This window comes from Impatiens glandulifera, chromosome 3, assembly GCF_907164915.1.
Source record: "Impatiens glandulifera chromosome 3, dImpGla2.1, whole genome shotgun sequence".
Taxonomy (NCBI): domain Eukaryota; kingdom Viridiplantae; phylum Streptophyta; class Magnoliopsida; order Ericales; family Balsaminaceae; genus Impatiens; species Impatiens glandulifera.
In genome coordinates this window covers 13,227,892-13,240,507 of record NC_061864.1, presented here as the reverse complement: position 1 = coordinate 13,240,507, position 12,616 = coordinate 13,227,892, and the positions used below count along the sequence as shown (strand labels likewise).

At 35.5% G+C, this 12,616-nt stretch overlaps 1 protein-coding gene across 1 annotated transcript; it reads left to right on the top strand.

Moving 5' to 3' along the window:
* The first annotated feature begins 9,597 nt into the window (after positions 1-9,597).
* On the top strand, positions 9,598-10,959 carry LOC124929759 (MND1-interacting protein 1-like). Its single transcript, XM_047470153.1, has one exon. It carries the CDS (start codon positions 9,598-9,600, stop codon positions 10,957-10,959), a length of 1,362 nt encoding a protein of 453 aa, XP_047326109.1.
* The last annotated feature ends 1,657 nt before the right edge of the window (positions 10,960-12,616 follow it).

The window sequence follows — 12,616 nt, the reverse complement described above, 5'->3', positions numbered from 1 at the left end:
TTGATAGTCGTGCTATCAACAAGATTACAGTGCGTTATCGGTTTCCTATTCCCCGGTTGGATGACTTGTTGGATCAGTTGGGTGGTGCGTTATCTGATGCTGTGGCTGTTGCACAGCTTTATTTCAGGGATGTGTATCGCCTTCATGGATTTCCTGCCTCCATAGTTTCTGATCGGGACACTCGCTTTGTGAGTCACTTTTGGAGGAGTCTTTGGCGTTTGGTTAATACCCAGCTGAATTTTAGCAGTGCCTATCACCCGCAAACTGATGGCCAAACTGAAGTTGTTAATAGGTCTTTGGGGAACCTTCTGCGCAGTTTAATTGGGGATCATCCTAAGGCTTGGGATCTGAAGCTGCCTCAGGCCGAGTTTGCTCACAATCATGCTGTTAATCGCTCCACTGGTTTCAGTCCTTTCCATGTGATTTACGGGCTGTCTCCGCGTGCTCCTCTTGATTTGTTAGCGCTGCCCAGCAAGGTGCGTCCTCATTCCACTGCTGCGGATTTTGTTGGTCAGTTGGCTCAGGTTCATCAGACCACTCATGACCGCTTGGTTGCTGCTACTGCCAAGTACAAGGAGAAGGCTGATTCGAGAAGGCGTGCTGTTGATTTTGAAGTTGGTGACTTTGTGTGGGCTATTCTGACTAAGGATCGTTTTCCAGCTCATGAATATAGCAAGCTTGCTGCTAAGAAGATTGGTCCTGTTGAGATTGTGGAGAAGATCAACCCCAATGCTTATCGTTTACGCCTTCCCAGCCATGTGCGTACCTCTGATGTGTTCAATGTGAAGCATCTTGTTCCTTTTGTGGGTGAGTCTTCTTCTGATGAGGATGATGCGGTTCCAGATTCGAGGACGAATCTTTTCTACCCTGGGGGGAATGATGCGGTGCGAGTCGAAGAGGCGTTTATGCGAAAGTTGCAGCATCCGAAAATATCTCGCAAGTGTCAGATTTCGACGATTGCCTAGTGTTTTTCGGGCGGAAACGTTTAGGGGCTCAAAATCGCATTTTTTATTAGTTTCGGGTGTTTTTTTTGCAATTTATTAAAAGTTGTTTATTTCTTTTGCAAGCTAGGGTTTGAGTATTTAAAAGAATCTTAAAACACTTTGTTAGGGGAAGATTATTAATCAGAAAACGAGGTTTCCTCAATATCTATCGACTTTCGGTATTCGTAAGAATCAACGAATCTTGATAAAGGTTCATCCTAGCCACGCACGCTGCATCAAAAAACATTTGTTTATTTGTTCTAATTAGCTAGAATAAGTGTGAAGTAGTCCATTATTGTTGAATTCACTATGAAAGTTGATTATGACTTATATGAGTGCAATTAATGGTTAATTGCTGCAAAACTCGAACTTATTAACCTATCGTCAAACCGTTTGAAAAATTATTGACAAATATAATAATATTTAATTTTTAATTATCGAGACTTTATCAGAATAAATGGGTTAGACAGTCAATCTAATACATAAAATTTAAAATATAAGATTAAAATTAATTTATATGTCTTAACCTTAACCTTGATACAAAATATATGTAATTTAAAAAATCTAGCTAATTATCTTTAAGATAAAAAGAGATTGAATGCACAATATGATGGGTGTACAAATTTAACCGGGAAATTTAACGATTTAGGGTAGATGATTTTTCGGCATAATTTTAAATGCGTTGTTGATCATTTCATATTTTTTTTGACGAAATTATCTATGTCGCGAGACGTAACCGCAAGACGCAACCGAATGTCACGTGAAAAATCCACAATCGCGAGACGCAATCTTGTGAGAAGCAACCGGCAATCGCGAGACGCAAATTTTATTTTATTTTTAAAAAAAATTGCGTCTCGTAATTGCGGGTTGTTTCTCGCAACGATTTGTAGACTTTTTACCTGGCATCGGGCGCCATCTGGCTGCGTCTCGTAACCGACGGTGCGAGAAAAGACAATTTCGTCCAAAAAAAAATAATAATAATAATAATAATTAAAATTATGAGATTTTCACCGCTCATTTACCATATTATGAGGTCATCCGGTAAAATTTCCCAATTTAACCGGTATATGGTTTATTTGTTTAAATTGAATCTTTAACTTTCAAATCTTTAGAGCTTGCCTCTGGACTCCTTAATTTCTCTCACTGGATTTTCTTTGTAAATTGCACAGTCCACAAAACAACCAATGGCAAAGAAACGAAGGCAACAAATTAGAAAGCGCTCAGTCCCAGTCACTGCCACTCCCACTGCGGATTCCCGGTTAACAAATCTTGGAAAGTCGAATTCAACTTGCAAGAAGTCGACCCGTAACGGTAACCCTAATGCCGTCGAGTCCATTCAGGGCCTGGACATTGATACTTGTACCGAAGAACAATTAAAGGAACTATGTTGGAAGAAGTTGTACAATGTTTATAGCGAAGCTCTGTCTAGGCTTATTTGCATGGGATATTCTGAAAATGTCGCCATAAAAGGGTTAAGCAATGGATATTGGGGCGGTAAGAGAGACTGTTTGACCAATATTGTTGAAAGTTCTTCCAAATTTTTAAGCGCCAAGATTGCTGGTTCTCGATCACTTGGGAATCTTGAAAAGATAGTAGATTACAATCTTCAGTTTATGGCCTCATGGTTGAAAGGATACGTGCCGGAATTGACAACAGGACGTACATATCTGTGCATCTTTATGAGTGATCTGGATTTTGATAGAGAAGCTGTGGATATGGATGATGCGGCTATTGAAATAGCAGAAATATTAATTGGTTTGCATCTTGATGGTGATAATGGAGAGAAAGACACGTTCTTGCCTGTTGAAATGAGAGAAATGTTAAGTAATTGGAATATTCTTGATAAGAATGTGAAATCCATTTCAGAGGATATGAAGGATGAGATGATTGTTAATCTGAATAAGATGGTTGATGATCTTGAGACTCAGGTTTATGAAAGGATAAGATGGGGATCTAAGACGATGGCAAAAGCGATAACAAAGCTGAAAGATGAATCCGTTGAGTTGGTTAAGTTGAGGATATTGAGTGATGAAACCGAAGCAATAATGGACATAAATTATATATATACAAAATTATCAGATGACCTGTTTAGTAACAAGGTATCTGAACTAGTTGCATTTACCAGACAACTTTTTGATGCAGAGAAAGCATTAAAGGATCTTGAGACAGAGCAGGGAAAGACTGAAGCAGATATATCTGCATCAAAGTTAATTGTTTCGGAGACAAGGAAGAAATGTTTGGATGTTTTAAAGCGCGGGAAGAACAGGGAGAAAGATAGATTGAAGCTGCAAAAGGAGATAGCAATTGAGAAGAAAAAGATATGGGAAGCAGAGCAACAGTTGGATGAGACAGAGGCGGCTATAATAGAGGCTGTGTCGAGATTGGTTGAGGTAACTAAGGAAAAAGAGGCAGCCATGATAAGGCTGGCAGTAGAGATGAGTCTAAAAGAATACAAGCAAAATTGTGGTGCTGCTGATGATGATGGTTGGAAATGCATAATCTGTAAGGAATACAACGCTATCCGGATTGTTTTCTTGCCGTGTGTCCATCAAGTAATGTGCGTGTATTGCGATGTTGAATACGTGAATAAAGGGAATACGCGATGCCCTTGCTGCCATCACTTAATCAAAGGAAGAATCACTTCTTTCAGCAATGGGTAGAGGAATATTCTTGGGAAACACATGGAGGGGCTGGAGAAACTGGTTATAGACGCCAAATATGAATTACAAGACTGAAGCCCAATAAACTAAGGAATTAGACAAATTCTTTTTACTTCCGTGTGCTTATCAAATATATTCAACCTTTTGATTTAGTTTAGGCTAAAGTTCATATTGATTTTCTGTTGGTTGATGAACAAAATATTGATTTGTATGTTTGGTTGAGCTAAATGGAGTATTATCGATATATATAAGACTTGAATATCAAATCTTGATGGATTCAATTGGAAATAAATTTTGGAAATATGAGTCTAAAAGAATACAAGCAAAATTGTGGTGGAAATGCATAATCTGTAAGAAATACAAAGCTATGTGGATTGTTTTCTTGTCGTGTGCCCTTCAAGTAATGTGCGTGTATTGCGATGGTGAATACGTGAATAAGGGGAATACGCGATGCCCTTGCTACCATCACTTGATCAAAGGAAGAATCACTCCTTTCGGCCAAACCCTTACTTGATTCAATAGCAGTTAGCCCTGCATGCATGAAAAGACTGTAGAATTCTCACTATGACTCTCTATACACAAATACTACAATATTAATGGTTTTGCATTACAAGTAATAATGTTGTGGAATGAAAGTTAACCTAAAATTCAATCAATAGCTAAAATCAACCGAAAATCAAATCAAAAGAATTTACCGAGGAAACATATAACGAGAATTGACATCAATTTTGTTGTTGGAATAATCTAGGAATAAATAATTGACAAACTTTCAAGAAAGTGTCGCACGAAAGTTCATATGCTCACTTATAAGATTATCTCGAGGTGATTAGATATTAAGATTCAGATTTTATCAGATGTGTTATAGTTAAAGAAAAAACATTTGTTTATCTGTTCTAATTAGGTAGAGAAAGTGTGAAGTAGTCTTATTGTTGAATTCACTGCGAAAGGAGTAAACTTTATACAAAATATATTTTAAAAAATCTAGCTAATCGTATTTAAGATAAAAAGAAATTGAATGCACAATATGATGGGTGTACAAATTTAACCTTAATCGTTTAAATTGAATATTTAACTTTCAAATCTTCAGAGCTTGCCTCTGCAACTCAATATTTCTCACAAAACAACCATGGCAAAGAAACGAAGGCAACAAAATAGAAACCGCTCTGCAAATGCCAATGCCAATGCCACTGCGAATTCCCGGTCAACAAATCTTGAAAAGCCGAATTCAACAAACGACAATGATAACCAAACTTCTGATGATTCAGGCAAGAAGTCGACCTGTAAGTCTAATGTGGTCGAGTCCATGGAGGGCCTGGACATTGATACTTGTACAGAAGAACAGTTAAAGAAACTAACTCGGAAGAAGATGTACGATGTTTATCAGGAAGCTCTGTCTAGGCTTATTTGCATGGGATATTCTGAAATTGTCGCCATGAAAGGGTTAACCAATGGATATTGTGGCGGTAAGAGTGACTGTTTGACCAATCTTGTTGAAAGTTCTTCCAATTTTTTAAGCGGCAAGATTGTTAGTTCTCTTACACTTGGGAATCTTGAAGAGATGGTAGATTTCAATCTTGAGTTTATGACGTTTTTGTTGGGAAAAAAAATGCCGGAATTGACTACAAGATCTATATATCTGTACATTCTTATGAATGATCTGAATTTGGATAGAGACGCTATGGATATGGATGATGTGGCTATTGAAATAGAAAAACTGTTCAGTGGTTTGATTCTTGACGGTGATAATGGAGATAAAGACACGTTCTTGCCTGTTGAAACGAGAGAAGTGTTAAGTAATTGGAATATTCTTGATAAGAATGTGAAATCCATTTCAGAGGATATGAAGGATGAGATGATTGTTAATCTGAATAAGATGGTTGATGATCTTGAGACTCAGGTTTACGAAAGATTAAGATGGGCAACTAAGACGATGACAAAAGCGATAACAAAGCTGAAAGATGAATCCATTGAGTTGGTTAAGTTGAGGATATTGAGAGATGAAACCGAACCAATAATGGACATAAATTATATATATACAAAATTCTCAGATGACCTGTTTAGTAACAAGGTATCTGAACTAGTTGCATTGACCAGACAATTTTTTGATGCAGAGAAAGCATTAAAGGATCTTGAGACAGAGCAGGGAAAGTCTAAAGCAGAGATATCTGCATCAAAGTTAATCGTTTTGGAGACAAGGAAGAAATGTTTGGATGTTTTAAAGCGCGAGAAGAACATGGAGAAACATAGATTGAAGCTGCAAGAGGAGATAGCAATTGAGAAGAAAAAGATATGGGAAGTAGAGCAACAGTTGGATGAGACAGAGGCGGCTATAATAGAGGCTGAGTCGAGATTGGCTGAGGTAACTAAGGAAAAAGAGGCAGGCATGATAAGGCTGGCAGTAGAGATGAGTATAAAAGAATACATTAGTAATTGTGCTGCTTATGATGGTTGGAAATGCATAATCTGTAAGGAATACAAAGCTATGCGGATTGTTTTCCTGCCGTGTGCCCATCAAGTAATGTGCGTGTATTGCGATGTTGAATACGTGAATAAAGGGAATACGCGATGCCCTTGCTGCCATCACTTGATCGAAGGAAGAATTAATCCTTTGGCCAAACCCTACTTGATTCAATAGCATTTAGCCCCTGCATGCATGAAAAGATTGTAGAATTCAAATGATAATTTTGTATACAATTGTTTGCTTTAAAAGTAAATTTAATGAATATATATGTCTTCTACTTTTCCTTACCTAGAAATTCATCAGTTAAAGTTCCATTAAATTAAAGTAAGATTATTGAAATTTAATGTGGTTATATATATAAATATAAAAGCATGGCCTTATTGTACAATCTAACGAGAGTTAGAATTTGTTCTTCAACCTAGAGAGATTTATATTGATTCTCTCTTTTTGTTTGTGAGTACTCCTTTTCCATATCTCTTAATGTTTTATTTTTTAAATAATTTGATTATTTCTTGTTATCTCTTAATATAACTTATCTTTATTCTTACCATACATAATAACAATTCCAAAGGCATAGACCACCTCATATTGAATTGCATTGTGTCGAGAACAAATCGAGATGAGGGAGTTGGCGGACAAGAAGCTCTAATGTCGAAAGCTATCAGAGATGGTGAAGAACTCTGAAGATATAGAAGATGGCATACATAGGTTATTTCGATAGTTAGAGTGTGAAGAGAATTGTTAGATAACGAAAGGATTAGCTAAAGAAAAATGGTGGGAGAATTGATTTTAAATGATTTTTAATTGATGGGCGTAAATGAAAATAAAAAGGTACGTGAGAGTTGACTTATAAAGTTAATTAATGAAATAATATAATTTTTTTTTTAAAAAAATAAGAGTTTATAACGTAAATTAATTTTTTAAATGATTTTCTCAGCTTATCGACGCAAACTATGCGTCGGTATTTATGTGTCGGAAAAAGTGTTAACCTGGTGTAGTGGCCATTGCACTATAGTCTATCTCGATTTTGTTAGTTTTTGTTTCTTAAAACATTATTAGTATGTGCACATTGGGTGTTTACGGTTAAAAGAATTTTGTCAAAGTTATTTTTTATATAAATAGTTTGTAACTTTGTCTAGAAATACAGCAAGAATGCAACGAGATTCTCCCTAATTTTTATAATGTAGTATAAAATAGTTTTCTTCCCATAAAATTAGGGCAACTCGATTTTCCTTGTATTCCACACTTGTCTGTTCTCTCACAAACCAATGCCAACAAAAGGTAGGCACAAAAATAGAAGATCGTCAGTACCAGTCGAGGCGGATTCCGGGCCGACGAAACTTCCAACGGATCACCCACGCAAGAACTCAACCCTAACCCCCGACTGGGCAAAATGTACCCAAGAAGAACAGTTAGATATACTAATCCGGAAGAAACTGAACCATCTTTATCGCGAAGCTCTGTCTAGGCTTGTTTCCAAGGGATATGATGAAAATGTCGCGTTAAAAGGGTTATTGGAAAGGGGATATTGTGTCGGTGAGGCTGACTGTTTGAGAAACATTGTTCAAAATTCTTCCCATTTTATAACCGGCAAAGTCGTTGAATCGGAACAAGAACCTCAACCGTTCAAGAATCTTGAATTGCTACTGGAGTTCAATCAGCGCTTTTTGGTGTATATTTTGCAAAAATATAGGCCGAATTTGAATAGAATATCCATACGTCAGTGTATTCTTATGAATAATTTGAATTTGAATCGAGCCATTATCATGAATATCAATGATATTCCTTTTGTCGTAACAGAAATGCCTACTAGTGATTTGAATCTTGAGGATGATAATAGAGAGATAGATGAGTTCTTGGCTCTTGAAATCAGTGAGCTGTTAAATAATTTGAATATTCTTGATGATTCTGTTTCTGAGGATATGAAGGATGCGATGATTGCTGGTTTGCAAAAGCCGATGGATGATCTTAAGCCGCAGCTTCAAGAAAGGATAAGATGGGCAAGCAAGAAGGTGGCACAAGCGAGAAAAAATCAACCCTCGAAAATAATGAATAGAGAGGAGGAGCTTCAGGTATTTGAATATTTCTTAGTAAGCATGTTAGCAAATAAGAAATATGAATTATCATCATTAGATAATGAATTGGATAATGCGGAGAAAAGTATGAAACGTCTTGAGATAGACAAGGAAGAGATTAAATCAGAAATCACTGCATCAAAGCTAATAGTATCGGAGACAAAGCAGAAATGTTTGCAAGTTTCAAAGAAAGGCCAGTTGAGTCAGAAAGTGAAGCTGGAGGAGGAGATACAATTGGAGAAGGAAAAGATGTCGAAATTGGAGCAAGAGTTGTTTAAGATTGAGGCAGCTATAATCGAGGCTCAGGTGAAATTGGGTGAGGCTACCAAGACAAGGAAGGCGGCTGCTAAACAATTTTCCATGGAAAATCGGCTGGCAATAAGTTGTTGGAAACAAAAGGTTGATGCTCTTAAACTTCTCACAAATGAGGAGACATCCATTCTTAGGGAACAGATCGATAAGGTGAAGAAACTCGCTGCAAAAGCCCTGAAAGACGTCTTATGAATTACATACTCGAGGCCGAGAGACAAAAATGGTCAAGTTTATGAACTCGAAATACATGCATTATCTGTAACTATGGAATTAGACCATTTATTTTTCTGTTGTGTGCTTATCAAATATATTCAAACTTTGATTTAGTTTAGGCAGAAGTTGGATGAACATAATAATATTCATGGTTAGTCCAATTAAATGATGTAATTTTGAGTTTATCAAAGACCATACAGATTTCTAATTTTATTTGCTTCTTAAGATTTTTCTTTTTCAATCAAGATTATATAGTCCTGTTTGAAAATATGTGAATCTGTACCAGTAATTTTCAATAGAAAAATGTATACAAATATTATAGTTTACAACATTATTCAAAGAAATACTGAACAAAAAAAAATAATTTTATAAACATTATTTTTTTGGTTAAAACTTAAATCTATACAAAGTGTTTCACTGATGTTTTATAAGTCATTGTTTTTTATCAATATTAAATTATTTTAAAATTTATGTTAATTTTTTTTGAAATAAATATACCTTTAACTTTCAATTCATCAAAACTTTCCTCGGCAGCTACAAATGGATTTTCTTATCTTACCGACTCAAAATATGCGTCGGTATTTATGTGTCGGAAAAGGCTTCACTTGGTGTAGTGGCCATTACTATAGTCTATCTCGATTTTGTTAGTTTTCGTTTCTTACAACTTTTTTAGTATGTGCACATTGGGTTTACGGTCAAAATAATTTTTTCAAAAGTTATTTTAGTTATAAATCGTTTATAGGTTCGTCAAGAATATAGTAAAAATGCAACGAGATTCTCCTTAATTTTTTTAATGTAGTATAAGATAGTTTTCTTCCCAAAAAATTAGGCATAATATACTCTGCAACTCGATTTTCCTTGTATTCCACACTTGTCTGTTCTCTCACAAACCAATGCCAACAAAAGGTAGGCATAAAAATAGAAGACAGTCAGTTCCAGTTGCGGCGGATTCCGGGTCGACAAAACTTGGAACGGATCACCCACGCAAGAACTCAACCCTAACCCCCGACTGGGTAAAATGTACCAAAGAAGAACAGTTAGATATAATAATCCGGAAGAAACTGAACCATCTTTATCGCGAAGCTCTGTCTACCCTTGTTTCCAAGGGATATGATGAAAATGTCGCGTTAAAAGGGTTATTGGAAATGGGATATTGTGTCGGTGAGACTGACTGTTTGAGTAACGTTGTTCAAAATTCTTCCCATTTTTTAACCAGCAATGACGTTGAATTGGAAGAAGATCGACCTCAACCGTTCAAGAATCTTGAATTACTAGTGGAGTTCAATCAGCGCTTTTTGGTGTATATTTTGCAAAAATATAGGCCGAATTTGAATAGAATATCCATACGTCAGTGTATTCTTATGACTAATTTGAATTTGAATCGAGCCATTATCATGAATATCAACGATATGCCTTTTGTAGTAACAGAAATGCCTACTAGTGATTTGAATCTTGAGGATGATAATGGAGAGATAGATGGGTTCTTGGCTCTTGAAATCAGAGAGCTGTTAAATAATTTGAATATTCTTGATGCTTCTGTTTCTGAGGATATGAAGGATGCGATGATTGCTGGTTTGCAAAAGCCGATTGATGATCTTATGCCGCAGCTTCAAGAAAGGATAAGATGGGCAAGAAAGAAGGTGGCACAAGCGAGAAGAAATCAACCCTCCACAATAATGAGTAGAGAGGAGGAGATTCAGGTATTTGAATATTTCTTAGAAAGCATGTTAGCGAATAAGAAATATGAATTATCATCATTAGATAGTGAATTGGATAACGAGGAGGAAACTCTACAACATCTTGAGATGGAGAAGGAAGAGATTAAAGCAGAAATATCGGCATCAAAGCTAATAGAATCGGAGACAAAGCAGAAATGTTTGCAAGTTTCAAAGAAAAAGAACTGGGAAAGGCAGAAAGTGAAGCTGCAGGAGGAGATAGAATTGGAGAAGGAAAAGATGTCGAAATTGAAGCAACAGTTGGTTGAGATAGATGCAGCTATAATCCGGGCTCAGGTGAAATTCGATGAGGTTACCAAGACAAGGAAGGCGGCAGCTACACAATTTTCCATGGAAAATCGGCTGGTCATAGATTGTTGGAAACCAAATGCTCTTAAACTTCTGACAAATGAGGAGTTCATTCTTGGGAAACAGATCGAGAGGCTCAAGAAACTCCTAACAAAAGCCTTAATAGACGTCGCCTATGAATTAAAAGCTTGTGGCCCGAGAGACAAAATTCTGAATTCATCAAGTTTATGAACTGAAAATGCATTATCTGTAACTATGGAATTAGACAATTTCTTGGATGAACATAATAATATTCATCATAGACATAAACTACTCATTTTGTATGTCTGGTCCAATTAAATGATGTTTCAAAACTAAGAGTGCCCACATATCTAAATGATGATAACCTGTTATCCAAGAAGGATTTTGAAATCATGTTTTCAGTAAACACTCAATTAAATGCAGATGTAGAAGTTATGAAACATGAAGTGAAATTGGGAAAGGAGAAATAGGCAAAAGAAGAAGCTAAGATTCTTAATGGTAACATGGGAAATTTGGAGAAAGTGCTGGAAGGCTTAAGTGTATGCAAACAACATGAATCAATGCTGAATTACATCTAACACTTAGAAGAAAATTTTGTCATCAAGTAGTAAGTAAAGTACTTTTTCATAGCATGGATGAAGAGATTGTGTAGATTAGTGATCATGTATGATCATAGCTTTGGTTGGTACTTGGTAGGATGAATCTTGTAATTAGGGTCTTGAATTTTAAAGATCCAACTGCATTTTCTTGAGCTTTGTGGTTCTTTGACATTTGACAATGACTTTAGGCTCCAAAATTACAAGGCTGGATGGTCATTTTTTACCCACCTCATAACAGAGTTGATACAATCATTTTAGACTATTGTGTTTGAACTTATAAGACATTGAGACAATGAAATAAAGAATCTTATAGATGTCTTGTGTGGTCTAAGAAGTTATAGAGTGGTAATTGCTTGTTTGTGAAACATGATGATAATCTTATAACTGAAAATGAACTCAAAGAATTTGACAAAATAAAATAAATATTTGAATTGTATTAACTATAAAGTATTTAAGAAATACTAGATATGTTCTTGGACTTGTAATATGCTCAAATGATATTGAATGTATGTAAAGTAAATAAATAAATAAATAAATAAATAAATATATATATATATATTTCGGGTGGTTAGTATTACCCCCAATTTTTCATGGGAATCGAACTTGAAACATTTGTTCCCTACACAAAACTAATGGAAAAAAAAAATAAAAGTCAAATTGCAAAACAAAAGTATCTAATGTAATAGTTTGCTATACATACAAATCAGAATTCAAAAACTAACAAATAAATTAGTATTTGTAGGTATATTTTTCACATCAAAACATAAGTTTTTTATGATTCATATAATTGAAAACAAATAAGTCTAACCATTAAACACCATATCAATCATCACATATGGTAAGAGTGAGTAAAAGTGAATAACAAAAAATAAATAAATGTGAAAAAAACTATTAAAACATAATTTCACACCAAAATAATTCTAAAGTTGTTTTCAACCGTAATTATTTGCCTCATCATTTGACACACATTTATTTCAATTTTATTTTATTAACATAAATTCTTATAAACTGAGCATGTAACAATGGGAAATTTGATGAAGGATCATAATAATTGTCTTAATTGCGCAGATAATCGACGTCTAATAAAAATTGTGCAAAAATTACCACTTCCTATTTTTCGGACAAAAATACTTCGTCGCGTTACAAGATGTAACTCTAATTCGTCGAATGTGCCGTCGCGAGACGCAACTGTGTCGTCGCGTGACGCGACCTCCATCAGGTCATACGACGGGGGTATTTTTGTCCGAAAAATAAAAAAGGGTCATTTG